Consider the following 21,863-nt stretch of genomic DNA (forward strand, 5'->3'; position numbering starts at 1 on the left):
GTGCTTTTCATTCTGAAATGCATGAAAATGATATTTTTTTTATTTTTAAAAAATTATTTTTAAGATCAGCGTATTAAAACGATTCAAAATATAAAAAAATTAATTTCTAATAATTTTTTTTAATTTTTTTAAAATACGGGTTGGCCTGCGTTTCCAAACGCTCTTTTAATGGACTAATATGTCCACCTCCTCCACATTATTTCAGTTATCGCTCTGGATGATCCAGCCCATGTAAAATCGCACGGACAAAAGAAATAAACGGGAAAGCGTGGCGCTATAACGATCATCCAACAACGCGGCGGCGGCATCACAGGTTTTATTTAATTTCTTGTTCAAACAAATAAAATCCCTGTGAGTTGGAAATTTTGCAAAGGTTCCAGCGCCAGCCATGGCTTCTTTCATGGGTCTCTTTCCCTACAACATGGCTGGACCCCTTAACTTCTATCATCACAACAACTACAAATACCAAATTGGCAATCACAGAAACAGTGCACTGTTCTCTTGTATTGATCATAATTTAACACAACACATGCTAAGCTGCAAGAGGCAAAGTTGTTCCACTTCCACCATCACCTGCTCTGCTGCCAACAAACCCTCTCCGTCTACTGAAGTCAGGTGGGTTCTCCTTTTCTCAATTTTTGTTGTTGTACTTTGTATCTTGAATTGAAAAATTAGAGCATGAATTGAAATAGTTTAAGGGTGAAAGCTGACAAATATTGATTGGTTAATCTGCATAGGAAGGCAGACAGCTGAATGTATTGCAATGTGCTTGACTTTTACGCTTTTGTCCATGGAATTAAGTTTGTTAAAGAATATTCTCAGTTCCTCTCTGACTATTTTTTTCCCATTCAATGCTTCAGCTGTCAGAGTCTTTTTTTACAATTGAGGGTTCCTTGTAATCACTCTGTCATTTGTTCTTCAGCTCTACAGCCAAGATAAGGAGTGAAGTTCTATCTCCATTTCGGACTGTCCGGATGTTTTTCTACCTAGCTTTTCTTGCAAGTGGTGCTTTGGGAGGATTAATAGCAACCACACGACTGATTGCTGCTCTAGCAAATCCATCAAGAGCAGCTGAAGTACCTGAGATACTGAAAGGTCTGGGCATAGACATTGGAGCAGCAGCTATCTTCGCATTCCTATATTACAGGGAGAACAAAGCTAAAAATGTACAACTGGCTAGGCTGTCAAGAGAGGAAAACCTTTCAAATCTTAAGCTCCGTGTGGATGAAAAGAAGATCATTTCTGTGAGCTCTTTGAGGGGTGTTGCTCGTCTTGTAATCTGTGCTGGCCCTGCACCTTTCATTTTAGAATCTTTTAAACTTAGTGAGCCTTTCACTCAGAGCCTTTTGGATAGAGGGGTGCTTGTGGTTCCATTTGCTTCAAATGGGAATTTACCTAGTTTTGAGTTTGACGAGGGTGAGGAGATGAAGGAGCTTACCACCAAGAGGAAGAGACTCTGGCAGTTGGCTCCTATCTATGTTTCTGAATGGTCCAAGTAAGAAATCGTGTCAGAAAAATGTTTCTTTGTTTCTTCTCGAATTTTGTGCTCACTCCTTCTCATTCCACACATAACAAATTACAGCTGGTTAGATGAACAGAAGAAGCTGGCTGGCGTCTCCCCTGAATCTCCTGTGTATGTATTCTTCCATTTACTTGCCTTTTTCTAGTGCAGGAAAATGCAAGGATTAATTCTTGCAAATCAATTCTGTAATTTTACATTTCACCATTTCACATGGTTGTGAGAATGTGAAGCATGCTTTAAGAAATCAGTCTTTTGTGTTAAAGATGTGGCATCAATTACACCTTAACAAATCCTAATTGTATAAGCTCATCATATTGGGTTTAGGATTGTTTTTTCCAACTTATAACGTACTATGTGCGTGTTTGTGGCAAAACAAAAGTTGTGCGATATTAGGACTGGGCGTACTTGGGATTAGAGTTGAGAGTCCATGGTTCCAATTATAGTGAAATGTTGTCATCTTCTCAACATAAAATCTTTGTATATGCGTGTTATCCTTAACATGATGTTTTTCCTTTATTTATATGTAGAAGTTGATATAAAGCTTGCGTTAGGAATATTCCTAACTTTTCCGAGTACATTATGTTCTACAGGTATTTGTCTCTGCGCATGGATGGCCGTGTCCGTGGAAGTGGTGTTGGTTATCCCCCTTGGAATGCTTTTGTCGCCCAACTACCACCATCAAAGGGAATGTGGTCAGGTCTTCTTGATGGCATGGATGGAAGAGTTCTTTAGATAGTTTTATTTTTCCAGCCACTGCAGGTTAGTTTCTTCTTTGATTGTATAGTTCCTCCAGTCGTTGCTAAAGTTATCTTACTTCCTTTGTTTTGAATTTAAGAACTTACATTTTATTTTTTATTATTATATAATTCATCCTTTTTTCATAACCTTGACCCTCCTTCGGGTCATTGCAAAATTTTATCATTTGTACTGCCTAGAAGCAATATTTATATTCAATCCTTCACAATTAGTATTAATTGTTCTCCTCCCTCTCTATGTCCAAACAAATTTGGCCTAACCTTTTTTCCCTTCTCTTTTATTTAAATCAAATCGATGCTATTGACCTATATATCTTCTCAAAATTTTTGAATTATGAAGTTCATCGCTATGACTTCCTGTGCATTTCTTTATAGTAACACGAGAGTAATTGATTGTTGTTCTTTTGAAAGAAAAGAAAACAAACTTTAGGAACTGGAGATGAATATAATTACCTTAGTCTAGAAAACGCAATGGTTAGCTTAGGTTATGTGCTGGGAAATCATAGTATAGACTTTTTGCTAATCCATATTTGTTTTTTATTTTTTTTTGTATGTGTCAATAAATACCCTGTCACAGCTCACCACTATAACTAATTTGTTCTTTAGATTCCACTAGTTGTTATAATTATAGGATTTCGATTGCATTAGAACATTGTTCCTAAAATGTTCCTGATCAATGCTCTCTTAAATACTGAACATTCATTAGAGCTGTGAATACTGATACATATTATGTTCTTTACTTTATGAAAGGAAGCAACTGTTCTTATAAGTTAGGGTATAAGAGATACCTAGAACTAATATGTAGATGCTTATCATAAGACATGTATATTGAATTGACCTGCATGAGAATTTCATATGGAAAGATCACCTATGTCTATGGAAAGACCCATGTGATGGTTGCGTAAGTGATTCTTAGACTTGAGATCACTAAGTCATCTTATATAGAAAATGTTATGCTTTGATCTTGTTACATGGTATCTTAATCGAGATAATGAAGGGGTAGACATTAGGTATAACATGAACTATATGAAGGTACTTGAGTGATCAAGAGAGGATTCTTCACCCTAGATGAATTAAGAAAAATATTCTATTTGTTCTCAAATAGTATTAACCGAGAAATCCTTGGTTAAGGTGGAATAAGATTTGAAAAGGGTTTCAAATCTTATTGGAATGATCAATGACTATTATGTACACAATAAACATGATTTAACATGACATACGTACTTTATGTTTTAATGTTAAATCAGAACATTATTGATGAAATGATATTAATTATTACTAAGAAACCGATCACTGAAAGGCCTCAAACGATTGTGTAAGTGATTAGATCTTCAAGTAATAAATTCTTAAACAACTCTAGATCTATCTAACGGGATCATAGAGACCTCCAAATAATTTTGTTTTATTGTTTCCGCTGCGTGTATGATATTCTGGAACCCAACATTACTCTCTTTTGGAAAGTAAGGATACAAATTATGCCTTCATTGTGGTCGGTCAGAAACTCGTTACAAATTGCAGCCAGTTGGGGCAATATAAGGGTTAACATTTTTTGGTTTTTTGAATTTGATTTTAACAATAATAATAGAAATATAATAAGGAACAAGAGAGAGTCACGAAGGTGGAGTATGATACACATTCATGACACTTACAAAGCTTTAAGCTATAGAGTTGGATAAAGAAAACCAAAATTACAATTCAAAGACATCACACTCATTTTACTTCGATTTCATTTAAGGTATAGTTGTTTGTAGATACATTTTCATAATTAACCTTGTTGAATCAAACTGCCACATGTAGCGAGTCTTAAGGTCCTGTCCAATACAAATCCACTATAAATAACCATGATAAGAAATTTTAAAGGAAAAAAAGAGGTCAGGAAGGAGAGAGATTGTCTTACCTGATTAACAGCTACTACGGATCTAACACCATTGAACCAGTAGGATTCCTTCCTCAGAATCTTCACCTGTAGCATGCCAGGATAAAAAATGTTACTACTATTTTTACTTATTACTAATTGTTTGCTTGCCACATTCATGTATGAATTTAAGTAGTGAGAAGTGAATTCAAATCCCTCTTTTAAAGGAAAAAAATTGTTGTTTTCTACATTTGAACCATGCTTAATTGGTTTCGGTGGAGGTAATCCTTAAGACTAAACTTATTCCAACAATTAACAATTTGAAATACTTGGTTAGTGAAATTCCTCTATACTGGTACTAACATTATAAATTTGATATTTTTCAAACGAATAAAATGAAGTTAAACACACGTCAATGAACTTATTGTTGCGATGTCGCGATCGCACAAATTAATTACCTTAACTTAAATAAACAAGATAGTATAGAGCAAGCAAGTGTTCGATCCCACAAGGAAGTTTTAGTTCAGATTTTTATGCTATACGATATGCAAATGGGGGGAACTGAGGTTATTTAGGCTATAACAGAATTAAACAATCAAGCTAAATTAAATAAATCAAAAAATTATCAAGAGAACAAACCTTGGTTTCAAGTAAACATCCACCTACGGAAATCAGAACTGATCATTAAAACAAAACATCAATTTATATCCGAATCCTTATATTTTCTTAACATTGGTTAGTTAATAGATCCACTGTATAACTAACCCTAACCATCAAACAATCACAGTGTCCGCACTAGTAATTAAAATTCAATGGCAACCTTAAAAACTAGATAAGTTGATTAATCTAGACAACATAACTATCCGCAGTTCATGTTTGATTTGATCGAATGTTTTTCCTAAGATTAATAACATAGATCCGATACGATTATTAAACTTAGTTGCTTCACAAGTTTATATATCACAACTCCAGTTTAGATAGCAAACTTAACAATAGATTGTTCACAATAATAACTTAGAGTCTGCTCTAGCAATTAAAATAAACAATCGCAAGAAATAAACATATTCATTCATCATATAAACTGAAAAGAAAAGGTAAAATAAATCTCACAGTTCTTGAAATCCGAAGGTTTCCATGTCCTTGCAACCAAGAAAAAGAGTTTAGCCTTGCATGTCTATTGAACAACTAATAAAAAAGAAAGAAGAATGCATGATTTCGGGTTTTTTAGAGGAAGGTGTGTTTTTTCTCTCTTGGCTGGCCGCCCTTCTCTTTTTTTTTTTTTTGATAAGAAACCCTAATCCCTCTTGCCTACAAAATAGTCCTTACCTAAGTAGACAATTTACTTTTAAGTAGTTCAATAACTATTTTTCTAAAAAAAGAGAAATAACCTTGCATAAAATCCACAAACTTTGACTTAGACTTAGAAGAGTTAAATTAGTGAAATAAAGACTTGGATGTTGGTTTGGAAGCTTTGAGAAGTAATTTGGACCTGTTTCTTCAGAAAACATGTCTTTTGGCAGAATTCATGTGGCATCTTAGAAAAATCATATCTCTCTCATATGAGCTTTTTTTCTATTGAAATTGGGTAGGATGATAGGTCTTCGAGTCAGGAATCCAACCAAATTGAGTTTGCATCAAATGGACTTCTCTAGCTCAAGATATTCAAGTCAGAATGGTCAAAGGTCAACACTGGCAGAATATGAGATTTGTCTTTGAAGGCTGCGATCTCCATCCTCTTTTTTTTTTCTTGCCATATATTTACAGAAAGGTATGGATGTCAGCTTTCTAATGCCACTGGAATCATTTCGTTTCGACCTCTAGAGCTCAAGCTCTGCACAAAACATCGATTGGAAGTCAAATATGTCAATTATCTCCAATTTACTTCTTTTCGAATTTTACATCCAAAAGTGCCTTCAAAACACAAAACAAAGAATATCAAGACATTTTATATATAAAATATAGAAAAAATATTATGTAAATGTGGGTAAAACTATCAAATAATATGGTTGCATCACTTTAACTCAACTGGCATTAATGTAGTGTTTTTCAAGATAACTTATTTTTTCTAACTTATGAGTCTCAAAATTCAAGATGCTTATGAATAAGGTTGATGTGTTTAATTGGTTTATCTTTTAGTTCAATCAATCAAATTCATTTTTTCTAGTCAAGGTGTCTGCTGACTTGCTATGAAAAGCCTAAGGGGTTGGTAATTAGCAATAAATGATGCTTGGTAAGTCAAGATGACTGATAGCTGTGGTAGTAGCATGTGGTATTTAGTAAGTGAGGGTGACCGATAGCTGTGGTAGTAGCAGGTGGTGCCTGATAAGCCAGGTGACCAGTAACTGTGGTAGTAGCAAGTGATACTTGGTAAGCCAAATGACCAATAGCTGATACCTATAAAAGGTTCCTTTTGATGAACGTGGGGACTCTATGATGGTAAAGTCAGAAACTTTGTAAAGAGAAAATATAATGATATTTTAGAGAAATAAACTCTAAAAATATGTATGTTGAAAATTTTAAGATTGAAGAGATTGTGAACCTTTGACTTCAAGGATTTATGATGTATTTATTGTTAGTTTAATATACCATGTAGTCAATCGGTTGGTTACACATGTCACTATTATATTCATGCAAATACATATTTATTATCAATAAAGGATTAATTTATCTTTAACATTTATCTAGAATAAAGATAAAGTCAATAAGACAAAAATGCTTTGCAAAGAAAATTATAAAATTGTTACAATTATGAGATTCTGATTGCATCAAAGTATTGTTCCTAAAATGTTTCTAATCGATGCTCTCCTAAATACTAGATATTCATTAGAGCTGTAGAGACTGATACATATTATGTTTTTTTCTTTATGAAAGAAAACAATTGTTCTCATAAGCTGAGGTATAAGGGATACCTAAAACTAACATATGTTTGTCATAAGACATGTATATTGAACTGACCCGCATGAGGATTCCATATAGAGAGATCATCTATGTTTATTGAAAAGCTCACGTGACGGTTGTGTAAATGATTTTTGGACTTGAGATCACTAAATCATCTTATATAGAGAATGTTATGCTTTGATTTTGTACTTGTTATCTTAATCAAGGTAACGAAAGGGCAAACATTGGGTATATCATGAAGTATATATGAAGGTATTTGAGTGAACAAGAGATGATTCATCACCCTAGGGGAATTAGAGAAAATGTTTAATCTGTTCTCAAATAGTATTAACCGAGAAATTCTTGGCCAGGGTGGAATAAGATTTGAAAAGGGTTTCAAATCTTATTCAAATGATCAATGATTATTATGTATAGAACAAATATGATTTAACACGACATACATACTTCATGTTTTAATGTTAAATAAAAAAATTATTGATTAAAGAATATTAATTACACAGAGAAACTGGTTACTGAAATGTCAAGTCAAACCACTAATGAATTTTTTAATATTTGAGGGATCATGACACGTTGTCAAACGATGCATCTGATCTTAAAATATAAATTAATAAATTATTTAATTGATAATAAATTAAATTTTTTAATTTATTTATTTCTATTTAATTAGAATTAGGATTTATATTTAGGCCAACATATTAGAAACCTAATGGGTCACACGCATTAAGAACCATTAGTAAAAAATTTAATTGAGATGATTTAATTAAGTATGACTTAATTAAAATATATTTTAGAAATTAAGGACTAGATTATAATTAATACAAGGATTATATTTCTAGACTTAGAAAAATCAACGACTTGATTGAGTAAAGTTTTAAAATTATCTTGAATTAATATATGGATATTCTTCAGGGAGCAAATTGATATTTTACCGATTTATAGGTTTTTTAGATTTCGCTATAGATAATAAGTTGTGCCTCTTACTTTTTAAGGAGTGGTTGTTTTTTAAAAAAACTATGTAAGTCACAAAATAGAGAATTAACACTCTAGGTTTTACCCGTTTTAGGGCTTCACATAAACAAAAAAAAATAAAAAAGGGAAAAGAGAAAATACAAAAAAATAAAAAAAAAAGATGGAAGAAAAAAAATCTATCAGTTAAGAAGAATATACTGGAATTCCTAAGAAATTGCCAAAGATCGGTTGAGGCGAGTCAAAATATACAAAATTAAAAAATTTGACCTCGTTGACTAGCATAATATGATAGTGTATATGACAAAAAGACCATAAAAGAAAGCACAATTGTTAACCATCTGGCTGACAATTCCATCGAAGACTATGAGCCATTGAATTTTGATTTTCCTGATGAAAACATATTATTAATCAACGAAGAAGAAAAAAAGACAGATTGGTGGACCATGTATTTTGATGAAGCGGTAAATATATATGGAAACGAAGCTGGTACAATGATAATCTCTTATGATAAGAAGCAGTACCTGGTTTCGGTTAAACTACAATTTAAATGCATTAACAATACAACTGAGTATGAGGCTTGTATCCTGGGTTTACAGGCTGTATTAGAGCTTAAAAAAAAAGATGCATACGGTAATTCAATGTTGATTATCTGTCAAGTGAAAGAGGAATGACAAACCAAGAAAGAAAAGCTAAGACCCTACTAAGAATATCTATCCAAACTAGAAGAAATGTTTGAATAGATAAAGTTCACCCATCTAGGAAGAGTTTGGAACCATTTTTCCGATGCTTTGGCCACACTAGTTATCATGGCTAGAATTGATTTTGGACATAAAATACAACTAGTGCACATTAATATTAGAAATTTTTGAGCTCACTATTGCTCAGTTGAAAGAGAGATAAATGGGAACCCTTAGTATTGTGATATTAAAAACTTTGTACAAAACTAGGAATATCCCGTGGGAGCTTCCAAAGCAAATAGGAAAACCTTGAGAAGATTGACAATGAATTTCTACTTAGACGGAGAATTTTTGTGCAGAAGATCATTCGACGGAACCTTGCTAAGGTGTTTAAATGAGGCTGACACTAGAAATACATTACAAGAAGTCCATGAAAGGACATGTTCAACTCATACTAGTGCACATGATGACAAGAAAAATACAAAGGGCTTATTATTTTTTAATGACGTTAAAAAAGATTGTATCGATTATGTCAATAATATCATAAGTATCAGGTGTATAGTAATAAGATCAATGCACCCATCGCTCCTCTATTTAATCTAACATCTCTATGGTTATTTGCGATGTGGGGAATTGATGTGATTTGGCCTGTTAACTCAAAAGCCAACAATTGTAAAGAGAGGACAACTGTTGTAACCAAATTTTGGCCCATTGGTTTTTTAATTTAATTTTATAGGGTTTAAAATGTAAAATTAAAAGATCAGAGATTTATTTTGATGAAAAGTGTGATTTGTCAACTTGCGTGAAAACTAGTGACTACAATGTGCTTTTGTCATTCTATTTTTATCTTCAAGATAATCTCTATCTTCAAGATAATCCTTGTCTTCAAGATAATGATAGTTATCCACTTTCAAATTTGATTCTTAATCAAATTCAAACTTCAAAGAAGAGAATAAGTTTGATTGAAACTTTATTTCTCACACGTGAAGGGACTCTAACACTATAAATACAAATCTCAGTGTATGCAAAAAAAGAGGGGGGGGACAATTAGAAGAAACCTGGAGAGAGGTCATCACAAAAAAACCCTAAGAGGAGGCCATTAAAAGAAACCTTAAGAGGAGGTTATTAGGAAAAATCGAGAAAACAAAAGACAGAAAACAAAGAGAACGGGAGAGAGAAAGAACTCGAAAAACACAAAAAAAAAACACAACACAAAGGCGAGAGGAAGAAGGAACAGAGGGGAGGAAAACCAAAGCAGAAGAAATAATACCAGTTTTCCCAGCAACAAGCACCTGCATCAATCTTCGCTCAAGAAGTTGGCAACAACAGTCCATCAACAAGTCATTTCGTCCCCTCCTTTTCACTTTTAATTACCCTCTTCCTGTAGCAAGTGTGCGCGAGTAGCTTGCGCACACTTGCAAAGAAAAATATACCGGCCGGGTTACTGGTCTGAACTAGTAACCGGGTTGGTTTGGCTGGGTCTAGCCCAGCCTGCATGGCTGGGCTAGATCCAGCCCAAAAAGAAAAAAAAAGAGTGGGCCGGGTCTGGGCTTTAGGCCCAGCCGGCCCAAATTGTGTTTGCTAAGGGTGTGCTTGGCAAAACACACCCTTATGCCTTGACCATAATTTTTATGCCCATTCTAATTTGATATTTGATCAAATGAACCCCTTTTCGATAACAGAAAATTCCAAAAATATTTGGGGGCCTTCGTTGATTTATTTGTGGGCCCTTCACACTTTGTGTTTTTTTTTCCCTTTATTTTTGTATTTTTTGTATATGTGCTCAATCTGTGGACTAAAACTGTTAAATGTAAATATGTCGTGCAATGTTTTTTTACTTCCATCTAAAAAATAGCAAATAATAATAAAGGATAAACAAGAAAAAAATGGCATATAAAAATTCTTCTTCAAATTTATTTTTTGCAAAAATATTCATTGACGCTAGAGTCAGGAGTATCGTATTTTTTGGATTTGTGCGATATTTACCAACACCAGAGTTAGAAATATTCGTCGGAATTGTTCGCTGACGCCAGAGTCAGGAACATAAAAGGAAGAATAAAAAAGAAAAAAGAGAACAAATTATTATCAATTTTAGACAAAACCAGCAATGCAACTTGCCTTAGGTAGGACGCTTAAGGGGTGATAACATCTTTCCTTTTGCGTAACCAGTCTCGTACCATAGAATCTCTGTTGACCAGTTAGGGTTCCTAGTGACCATAATATTAGGTGACGACTCCTTGAACAAGACCTTTTCCCATAAAAGAATAAGATGCCAGATGTCTGTTCTTTTTTCCAATCAAGATTATTTTTTTTAATCGGTCACCGCGATGTCCGGGTGTGACAATGTTTATGATAGAAAATCTTGTAAGAGATTTTAGATTGTAAACTTTGTAAAGAAGAAAAATGAATGAGAAATAACAGACTCACTAGATCAAGAAATGGTTAATCATTCTGAAAGTGTTTCAGGTGAGAGCTCAAAAGCACACTAAAAGAAAAAAAAGATATGGCTAAAAAGCGTACTATCCAAAAGACGAGGGCTAGAAAGTGTACTCGAAGGAAAAAGAGATAGGTTTGTAAGGAAAAAGATGATCTTTGTGAAAAATTGACGCCACAACAATTATATTGATTAAAGAGTTTTAAGATTGAAAATAGGTTTAATGACTTCTAGGTTGTTTTTTAAGTCCAAAAACTCAATCATTGATTTTCTAATTATTAGAGGTGACTAGAAAATTATTCAACGAGTGATAGGTCTTCACCTGCTCTTTAGAAAAAGCCTTACACAAGCATGTAGGCCCAAGCTTCCAAGCCAAGGTGCGTGTGGGCATTTTTATGCTTGACGTATGCAAACTTGTTCTGCCAAACCCAACACTAGTTCAACACTAGTTGATTTTTTGTTTAACTTTTAATTTTTTTAAAATTTTAATTAATAACCTCTCCCTTGTTTTTTTTGTTTACTTTTAATTATTTTCTTAAATTCTAATTAATATCTTCTCTTATTTCTTAAATTGTTTACTTCATTTTTTTATTTAATTTCTTAAATCTTTAATTTTTTCCTTTTATATTTTGTATAATTAAATTATATTTACATAATAAATATATAAAAATAAAAATCCTTTGTTATTATCAACCAGAATTAAGCTCTAACACAAAATAAATAAAAACTAATTTTCTTTTTATTAGAAAGACTAGCATTTCACTCTGCTATTTAATTAACATTAATAACCGGGTTTTCGTTATATCATTCACTATATATATATATATATATATATATATATATATATATATATATATATATTAATTTATTTTATTAATCATAAACAATATCTTTCTCTTTCTGATACTTCAAAACACATTCTTAAGACCGACACCTTCTCTTGAAACCTTACCAACAACACAGTTGAGTTGTAGAAATAGTAGTAACTACAACAATCACGAACAACACAATAGAGGCCCCATCTTTGCCCTTTGGTGATCAACACAATGGATGATGCAGGTAGATTTGAGACGTTTGCCTGCCAGACCAGCTGATTTATCTATCCATGAGATATCAACAACAAGGGAAAATATACAGAAAATATTTACTAATTCAGGCAGTTGCAGGTGTTGAGCAAGCAAGGGCAGGTAGGAAGGATCAGCATTAATGGAATTCAATTGCATGAATAGACAACATGAAGAGTTACAACAAATAGGAAAAAGAAAGCCTCATCACACCCTACCTGTCAAATCAAAGACAGCCTCCTCAACAAGCTCATCCAGCAACTTTCCTTCTATTTCGTTCCCTAAGCTATCTAATTCCACTCTCATCTTATCTACCCACCCTTTCCCTACCACCATCTCCACCACCAGGCCGTTGCTGTCTCCACCGTCCCCAAATGTACATCTCACATCACTACAAAGCCATGACTTCAACTGAGCCCACAAGTAGTCAACTATCTGGGGTTGTGCACCCTCTACCAACCAGTTTTGAACCCCACTGCAAGTCACCGCCTTTGTGCTCCTGTCTGATCCATGACCTGTGATTTCAACCAGCGCTGCATTCACAGAGTCAAATACAAGTTTCCGATTTGATCGTCTCTGTCTTCGCTTTGCCTCGAGCAAAAGCTCCTTGTCATTTAGGTTAGCATATTTGTCTCTCAATGATGGGTCTAATGGGCTTCCGGGCGAATGCCACCTGGCAAAAAATGAATCTAATTGCAGGTCGGAATCAAGGCCAGCTGTTGTTAGTAGAGTTTGGACCAAGAAAAACCAGTCCTTTTCATCTTCCTCAGCACCAGAGGGGGCCGGAGAGGGAGAGGACTTTAATGGATAAGGACTAGCTGTCTCTGCACGGGAATCATCCCATGATAGATTTCGAGCCACTGATTCTATTGGTGGCGATTTATCAATCAAATTAGACTTGAGAGGCACCTCTATTCCTGCATTAAAGAGAGAATTCATATGATCTGGCTAGGAACTAGGTAAATGCATAAGAGATTTCTCTAAAAGTCCCAAAAATAGGAGATATTTACCTCTGTAACCTGGCTTGATACTGCCAGAAGCCTCCAGAATTGTGTTGTCATCCTTTTCGAATGGGGGTTCTAAAACTGAGATAGGTCTTGGCTGATCCTGATTCTCATTCATCGTCACAGGCACCAAGGGCTTTGTTACCGCTACCCCTCCCTGCAAAAAGTTTTTACAAGATTATCAGGTCGCTTCATGGGAAGTTCAAGTTGAACAGACAAATAGAAATAAATAAATGATATTCAGCTGGAAGAAGACAATTATGGAGTATAAATCCAGAACAAATGTATGACATTGCTACCATTACTTGAAATCTTGAAGAAATCCCGGCTTTACTTGAAATAGAATCAATAAGTAAGAAATCAAGATGTGTTTCAAGCTGCATGGCAAAAGCACAGACTGGTACTGTTTCGTTTACACATAAAAATTGATGAATTAACCAACCCAAACTCATTTTCCTAGCCCACAGGATGGCTTAGCTCATACAGTCCAGCCCAACTTTAATTAATTGACAAACTATAAGAGGTAGGAAGTACAGGCTGGGATTTCACTCTGTTCAATAAGAAATACAATGTTCGTGTCTCTCAGTCATGTTTTCCATAAATTATTAACTGTAGACATACCTTTGATCAATAATAACAATAGCAGCATATATGACTAGGAAAGAACAAAACAGGGCAATCATAAAGAAAGAAGATAGAACTACCTCATGGGAAACAATGCCTTGATTTGTTCCCATGCTGATAAGATCTGGATAAGCTATGCTTGCTGATCCATGTAAAACAGGAGATAAACGCTTTTCACAGCCACAGTTATTACAACATTGAGCTGCATCATCACGAACTTTTTCAGTAAGAGGAACTGGTGACCCTAGGATGGCAGACTGAGATTCATCTTTAGATTGACATGCAACAGATTTATCTTTACTTGGTTTCTTGTTCCTCGAGAAAAATAAACTAGAAATTTTCCCCTTTAGAGAAGATTTCATGATCTTTGCCTTTGTCAGCTCCTTCAAAACTTCAGTTTTGCCAGCATCAGGGTGTGAAACTTCATCTTTAAGCCTGGCATCATAAAGCATGGATGAGACAGGCACTGACTTGGACCTTAGAAGACTTCTAGGAGAATCAGGTGTGCTGTCTTCCTTATTTAAATGACTAGGGATGCAAGAGGTTGATCCTCTTGGTTCTTGTTCCTTATTACTAACCTCTTCCTTAGATCTCACAAATTTCTTTGCATCTGAAACTGCAAGCATCTCTCCCAAAGTGCTGGAGATTCTCCGGGCAGTTTTTTGCTCTTGAGCTCTCCCATTCAATGCCATCATGACCCATCTTTTAGAAAGTTGCTTCTTTGCTTCTCTGCAAACAGATGACTCTGGAGAACAAGATGCACAGCTGAAGGAGGAAGAGGAATAGGGGTTATCAAACCTATTGGTGTAATCCCATAAATGCCTAGACGTCAGTGACAAGATTTCTGTATCACTGAGATTTCCCACTGCACAGTCATTTTCTGATTTGTTAACTGAACTATCATCACCAATATAGCCATTGGAATACACAGAAGAAAGACGAGTTCCATTTCTCTGGTGGCCCATCAGGTTTTCACGCATATTCCGAGTGATTTTCTTTGCCACCTCTCTTGATTCTTGACCCTCAAAATCTTCAGGTTCATCATAAAAATCTTCACAATGCAACATTCTTGGTGGCGATGATGGTGGTGAAACCAAAGCCTTAACGTCATGGATCTTCCTTTGGCTAGGCTTCAATACTACTATTCGAGTGGGTTGAGCAGCATATTCATCAATCTTCTGATTGGAAAAGGCAGAAGAATATCCAAGATTACTTTTTTCCCACCCAATAGCTTGACCAGTATGGGACTGTTTCTTTGTCAGTTTATCACTCTTCTTCCCTGATCCTGCAAATCTTTCCTTCGAAGGCCTCAGAACAGTGATGCGCCTTGTCTCGGGAGATGGAGGCATACATTGCAGATCATGCAGATGTTGAGAGAACAATGAATTTGGTTCCTGCAGAAACTTGAGGAATAAATCTTTATTGGAACCTTCCAGTGCATCTTGGAATTCCTTGGACTGGCAGCCTTTTTCATCTGTTGACAGACGTTTTGCTTCCATAAACTTCAGGCGAACAAGAGCCATCATTTTGCTTCCATTGTGATTTCCTTTCTGAGGTGAACTATCTCTCAGAATTGTGTTTTTGGATTGCTGCCAGATTTTATAGACATCTTTGTATTCACTTTGCTCCTGGCATAGGTGGCCTTCACAAGGCCTCTGCTTGTCCAAAAAACTATGATCTTCATCCCAAGACTCCACAAGTATCCCTGAGTGACTTAAAGAACACCTTGAATAACCTCTAGAGTGGCTTCTTCGTGTAGCTGCAATAGGCTGCTGATGAGGAAGGGTATCAAGTCCCATCAACTTGGCAACCAAGTTGGGGGGAGTTATGCTTAGATTCAACTTCTTTGGACAGTTCTTGGGCAGTGAGTGTCTTTACGGGTGTTCCATTCGCTTTCTTATTTGAGGAGCTTCTCCTCAACTCAGATACAATCTGCAGATCAGGACACTATATTGTAGTATATTATAATGCAAGTGTTAGAAATGTAGACAAGTTCTTCAGAAAAACCTCTCTCTTCACTGGACTATGGTCAGTATTACAAATAAAAATTCTCGATATTTTACCATTTTATCCTCAGTCTTACCTCCAAAGAGTGCACTCAACATCCTTGCCACATCTGATTGACTACTTGAGATTGAAGAACCTGCCAAACCACCATCTCCATGTCAGCAACAGTTGGCTTGATGTATAATTTAAGATGCACAACCATCGATATGAAAATATAAACAACCAGCATGAATCCTAAACAGGACAGTTTAGAATCGAGTTAAACCATCCACAATAAGCAAATTAAAATCCTACGATGGCTGGAAAAGATGGAATGCGATGCAAGACATAAATGGTAGATGACTCCTTTATATTGCTCATCGCCCCTCATAATAAATTGCGAAATAGTTCAAAAACTTAAAATCAACACCTATTAAAGCTAGGCAACAGCTAATTGTCATGAAAACGTTAAGTTTAACTAAACAGATTTGAGCAGCCTGTTTCCAGCGACCCCGTTGCTCAAATAAAAAAGATTGACCATCCTGCCCAAGCATCCTGGAAACTTGAGCCTCTCTGTTCTGAATCCCATCTATCTCAACACCTATAATAAATACCAATTGTCAGTTTATGAACTTCCTAAAAACAGAAACCCCAACTCTAGACCAAGATATCTGTTCGGAGATGTAAAAAATGATGGCAGCAAAAAATAGAAAACAAAAAACGGGTGGTTTCTAAAAAGGACGAAATCCTATTCCTGTCAATGAATACGTAGGAAAGACATGAAGAAAGTAGCTGGCTGCTTCAAATCAGGCAAAACCCTCTGCAACAAAAATCAATCAGAACCAAATGACACCCAGTTTTATCAAGATTTTATGCAACTATCCCCCCCTTTTATCTCTGTTTTTGGAGTGAAAGCAAAGGAATTGGGCACAGGAACCTAAGTGAAGAAAAAAAGAAACCGTTTGATAAGAACGTTAAAAGAAATCAAAACAAAGAAGCTACCTTGACTTAAGACAAAAGACAAATCTCTCTTTCACTGCAAACAATATTCCCTCTTCTCATGTTTTGTCAATTATCACATCAATAATAAACTAAAACCAGTTCAGTCCAGGTTTTTATCCAAAAATGCAGAGCCAGAGAAAAAATTTAATTTTAAAGATAATCAGCTTCCAAAAAAGCTTCCCTTTTCTTTTAGAGTAAAGGAAACAATTCAAAGGGGAAAAAGTCAAAAGGAGTTAAAAGAGGAGAGATTGAAGGAGGAGAGCAAATAGTTGAGAGCTATAAAACAGGAAAAAAAAGAAAAAGGAAAGAGTGATTGCGTCCTCTAAAAGAGCTACAGCTGACACGGTACAAAAAGGAAGAAGTACTTTTTAAGAGAGACAAAGATAGAAACCTGGTTGCCAGAATCTGACATTCCGGTGGAACGTAACCGGAGATTCGACAGGAAGTAAGAGAAAAAAAATAGCTCTAGAGTTATGAAGTCACAGGCACAGCACGAGATTTTAGCAGAGAGGAGAGTGATAGAGATTGGTGTTTTGATTTCTCTTAATAAAAAAAAAAAAAAAAAATTATCAATAAAAAATACTTTCTTGTGAAAAAAATTCAGCTTGATTTTTTAAAATTTTTTTTTTATTTTGAATGAAAATATTTTTTAAAAATTATGAAAAATTTAAAAATATCATATTATTTGTTAATTATATTAAATTTGGTTCTTAAACTTTTGATTGCTATATATTTTGTTTGAATCTTTTTTTTTTTAGATTCATCCCTTAAAATTTGATTTAATTTGATTTTTATATTAACTTTGATTCTTATTTTTATAATTGTCATTTACTTTTCTCTTATCATTTTTAAATTGAAATTTTTTATCAATTAAATTTGGTTCTCATTCTTTTGATTGTTACTTATTTTATTTAAAATAATTTATAAAATTATAATTATTATTATTTTAATTTCATCATCTTTCAATTTTTTTATCTGTTAGATTTGATCTCTATTATTTTGATTATTATTTATTTATTTGAGATAATTTATGAAATTAGATTTTTTTCAATTCCATTCCCATTCAACTTTTTAATTTATAAGATTTGTTTCTTATTATTTTAATAAACTTGAAAAAAAAATAAAACATTAATAAGCTATTTTCCAACTCATTTTTCATAATATAACCAAACATTGAAAAGTATTTTCCAACTTACTTTTCATAACACTACCAAACATCGGAAAATAATTTACTTTCCCGGAATTCGCTTTAAAAAACAACTACTTTCCTACAAACAAATGGGGCCTAAGAGTGTCTTCGGTATTGTGATAGTTTTTATAGTTATAATTTAAAATAATTATTTTATAAAAAATATTTTTTATTGAGGTTGGGTTGTTAAAATATATGTTTGGTTAAAATTATAGTTAAAATTAAGGTTAAACAAAAAATTGTTTAATGTGTTTGGTTAAGAATGCTTTTGAAATTGAATGTACATCCTGGAAAAATCAAAGCTGCATTAGATTAAAGAAAATAAACTAAACTAAAAAGAAGTGGGGGCAAAACAAATACATTTAAAGAAAATGGGGTCTAAATGCAAATAAGAATAATTATAAAGCATAAATACTCCTCTTCTCACTAAGAGTAAAATCTACAGCCATCGTAAAGATAGAAAAGAGGGAGTTTTTGTATCCATTTTTACAAATCAAGAGAGAAACACTAAAATTTCAAGAACTCATCTAAGATTAAGGGTTATAGGTAGAATAAACACTGGTGGGCAAGAGATTAACAAGAAAATTTGAACAAGAAGAGAAGAGGGGAGGGCCGGCTGTCATTAGAAGGAAAAGGAGGGAGTTGAAGATCGAAACCTTGATTCGTACCGGGTAAGGTGTTTTAAACATGACCTTATGAGTCATTTCAAAGTCGATTATGAATTGATACCTGGATGTTGAATTATAGATTAGAGTTCTTAGACTTGAATTGAGGAAAAAGTATGAGTTGCTAAATTAATAACTTCATGTGTTGGGTGTAAATGAAAAGGTTGACGAATCTGGATAGTTTCGTCTCTCGACTTTTAGAGGGATTTCGGGTAAGAGGATGAAGGAATTAGGATTAGGTTCCTTCATAGAAATTGTAGTTTTGGATGTTGACTAACTAAGAAAATTGGTCTTTCTCAATTTGGAGTTATAGAACTCCAACTATGGGTCACTAATTGAGACTGGGTCATGACAGACCCTGTAGGGTAGTAGGTCTGATTCGTTGATGAGCAATTTTGACTATCTTGGAGGCAGAACTGAGTTCTCCTTCCTTCAGAGAACTTATAACCTCATGTCTTAGTTTTCCAAAGAGACCAATCTAGCTTGAAACAGAGTTTTATACTCTAGATATAGTTAAAACTTTGAGGAGAGGTCGGACAGTAACAGTTCAACGTCTAGACAGTAACGGTTGGACAGTAACAATTCAATGTCTAGACAATAACGGTTGGATAGTAACAATCCAAATATTTGTTGACGAGCAATTTTGACTATCTTAGAGCCAAAATTGGGTTCTCCTTCCTCAGAGAACTTGTAGCCTCATGTCTTAGCTTTCTAAAGAGACCAATCTCGCTTGAAACGGAGTTCTATAACTCTAGATATAGTTAAAAATCTGAGGAGAGATCAGACAGTAACGGTTAGACAGTAACAGTCCAAATGTTTGTTGATGAACAATTTTGATTGTCTTAGAGATAGAATTGGGTTTTCCTTCCTTCAAAGAACTTGTAGCCTCATGTCTTAGCTTTCTAAAAAGACCAATCTCGCTTGAAACTGAGTTATATAACTCTAGATATAGTTAAAAATCTGAGGAGATGTCAGACAGTAACAATTCAATGTCTACACAGTGACAGTTCGGGATTTAAACATAAACAATTCAAATATAAAGAAAGAAATGATAACTATGGTTGGATAAAGAACGACAAAATTAATGGGTGAAATGAGAAAAACCTAAAATATTAAGAAATGACTGAAAGAAAGACTTGTTGGTTGTTGATATGGTTACTATAAAACATATCCTTGAGTGAGGAAAATTTATGAGATAAACCTGTGATTTGCAGGAAGGACCACAGTCGTGGTGCAGCAGCAGCAGCAGGGGAGCACGAGTAGAGCTTCTATTGCAGGTAGGTGAATCACACTTATACCTTCTAGTTATATTACTGATGTGAAATGTGAATTACTGAATGTATGTGTATTCAAGGTGAAATTTTGTTGTGTGAAATGAAATTATCGCTGACAAAGGAAATATAAGAAGTGTGATTTGAGGCTTGAACTAGCATACATTTAGTGTATGTTACGATCCCAGGTAAGGGGATCACCACATTTGGACTAGCATACATTTAGTGTATGTTAAGATCTTGGGTAAAGGGATCAAACATGTATTGACTAGCATACATTTAGTGTATGTTAGGATCTTGGGTAAAGGGATCAAGCATGTATTGACTAGCATACATTTAGTGTATGTTAGGATCCCGAGTAAGGGGATCACCATGTATTGGCTATCATACATTTAGTGTATGTTAGGATCCGAGTAAGGGGATCACTTTGCATCAACTCCTACGGGGTGATGATGATGATACCAGTGAAAGTGGTATCGGTAATGTGTTAAGCAGAAATAATCATGTTTGATCTTATAAAGTCTGGAATGGAGGTTGATAGTGGAAGAGGGAATGGTTATTAATAGTTGAACAAGGAAGAGATTCTAATAAAAACTAAAAGGGAGAAGTGAACAAAATATGAATGCATGTTACCCTTTTGAAATTGTTAGATATTCGTGTTGTTATATTTATTGTGATATTTACATTTCAATAATATGTATTTTATTTCAGGATCATCGCATGCACGACATGAGTAGATCCTAACTTATGTTCCCTTCTTGTAAACATATATTGTAGTATATTATAATGAAAATGTTTGTATACCCTTGTATTTTGTAAACATGAAAATGTTTGTATAACTTAATTTGTATAACTAATGTTTAAACTTGATTGAATGAACTTAACTCTGTAGTTCATATAACCATATTTCATGACTGTGTCTTTATATTTTTATCCATCCATAATGATATTTTGTTATATAATGTATATAATAAATATTGTGGTTGATAGGTTTGATAATATTTGTGGAATGAAACCCAGGATGATTGGGTCGGGATTGAGTTATGAGTTTCGAGTTATTAGAAGTGTAAACAGATTACATGTCGATAATTTGGGACCTTCCGGTATAGGGTGGACCCTGTCGAAATTTTGGTAGATTTTAATACGAAAACCATGAATATACATATATATATATATATATATATATATATATATACATACATAATCACTATGTTTTTTGGTTGACATGAGATTGTTGTTTTTATCCCGGAATGAGGAATGTTACATTGAGGTTATAAAATAACTAAAAAAGATATATATTAATATTGATGGTTTTAAATTTCAATATTGTAGATTTATCTACTGCTATTACATCATGAAATAAACAATACTTTATATAAAATATTGTTTATTGTTCCATTAAACTATTTGTAATTTCATCATGTACGAAATTCATCCGACAAGGACTACAGTTTCCATGACTTCCTGAGCGTATAACAACATCAGGTAAAATATCATCGAAACAAAATTTAGATTACAATCAAATTCTGCAAATGCTACGTCATCATGCGATCTCTTTCTAATGTAATTATGTAGTGTCTTTGATTAATGTTAAACACTAGTTTTTTTTTAATAAAACACAATATCTGAGAAAATATTTTGGATTTTTTAATTTTACTGGGTCAGACCGGTCCAACACATTTAGGTTTGGGTCAGACCGGTCTGACCATGAACAATGGAGAGCAGCCTAAACGAAGAAGGGGAAGGGGAAGAGTAGCTCGACGGTGATGGATTGAGGGATGGTGGAAACGTCGGAGGCCAGTCACTCTCCACTGTTCACATTGCAGAGCAGTGGAGAATGCAGAAGACAACGAAGGAGAAGGAGAAGGGGAAGGGGAAGAGCAGCGCGGCGGTGGGAATGACGGAGGCTGGTGGTGAAAGGGAGCTGCTCTCCACTGATGGATAACAG

At 34.3% G+C, this 21,863-nt stretch overlaps 1 protein-coding gene and 1 pseudogene across 3 annotated transcripts; one reads left to right on the forward strand and one right to left on the reverse strand.

The window, feature by feature from the left end:
* Positions 1 to 222: 222 nt before the first annotated feature.
* LOC7464416 (protein LOW PSII ACCUMULATION 1, chloroplastic) lies at positions 223 to 20,852 on the forward strand. 3 transcript variants are annotated; one of them, XR_002977705.2, is made up of 6 exons: positions 223 to 615; positions 923 to 1,495; positions 1,583 to 1,633; positions 2,113 to 2,281; positions 19,859 to 19,921; positions 20,627 to 20,852. XR_002977705.2 is itself a non-coding variant. In XM_024584896.2 (5 exons), exons 1-4 carry the CDS (start codon positions 389 to 391, stop codon positions 2,252 to 2,254), a joined length of 993 nt encoding a protein of 330 aa, XP_024440664.1. In that variant the 5' UTR covers positions 223 to 388; the 3' UTR covers positions 2,255 to 2,281; positions 5,722 to 6,030. The 3 variants fall into 3 exon arrangements, 2 of the variants coding, with proteins under 2 accessions (XP_024440664.1, XP_002320616.2); XM_024584896.2 differs by lacking the exons at positions 19,859 to 19,921; positions 20,627 to 20,852 and adding an exon at positions 5,722 to 6,030; XM_002320580.4 differs by lacking the exons at positions 19,859 to 19,921; positions 20,627 to 20,852 and having other exon boundaries at positions 2,113 to 2,496.
* Positions 11,958 to 17,202, reverse strand: LOC18105408 (uncharacterized; annotated as a pseudogene).
* Positions 20,853 to 21,863: the final 1,011 nt, after the last annotated feature.

This window comes from Populus trichocarpa, chromosome 14 (genome assembly GCF_000002775.5).
Source record: "Populus trichocarpa isolate Nisqually-1 chromosome 14, P.trichocarpa_v4.1, whole genome shotgun sequence".
In the NCBI taxonomy this organism is placed as follows: domain Eukaryota; kingdom Viridiplantae; phylum Streptophyta; class Magnoliopsida; order Malpighiales; family Salicaceae; genus Populus; species Populus trichocarpa.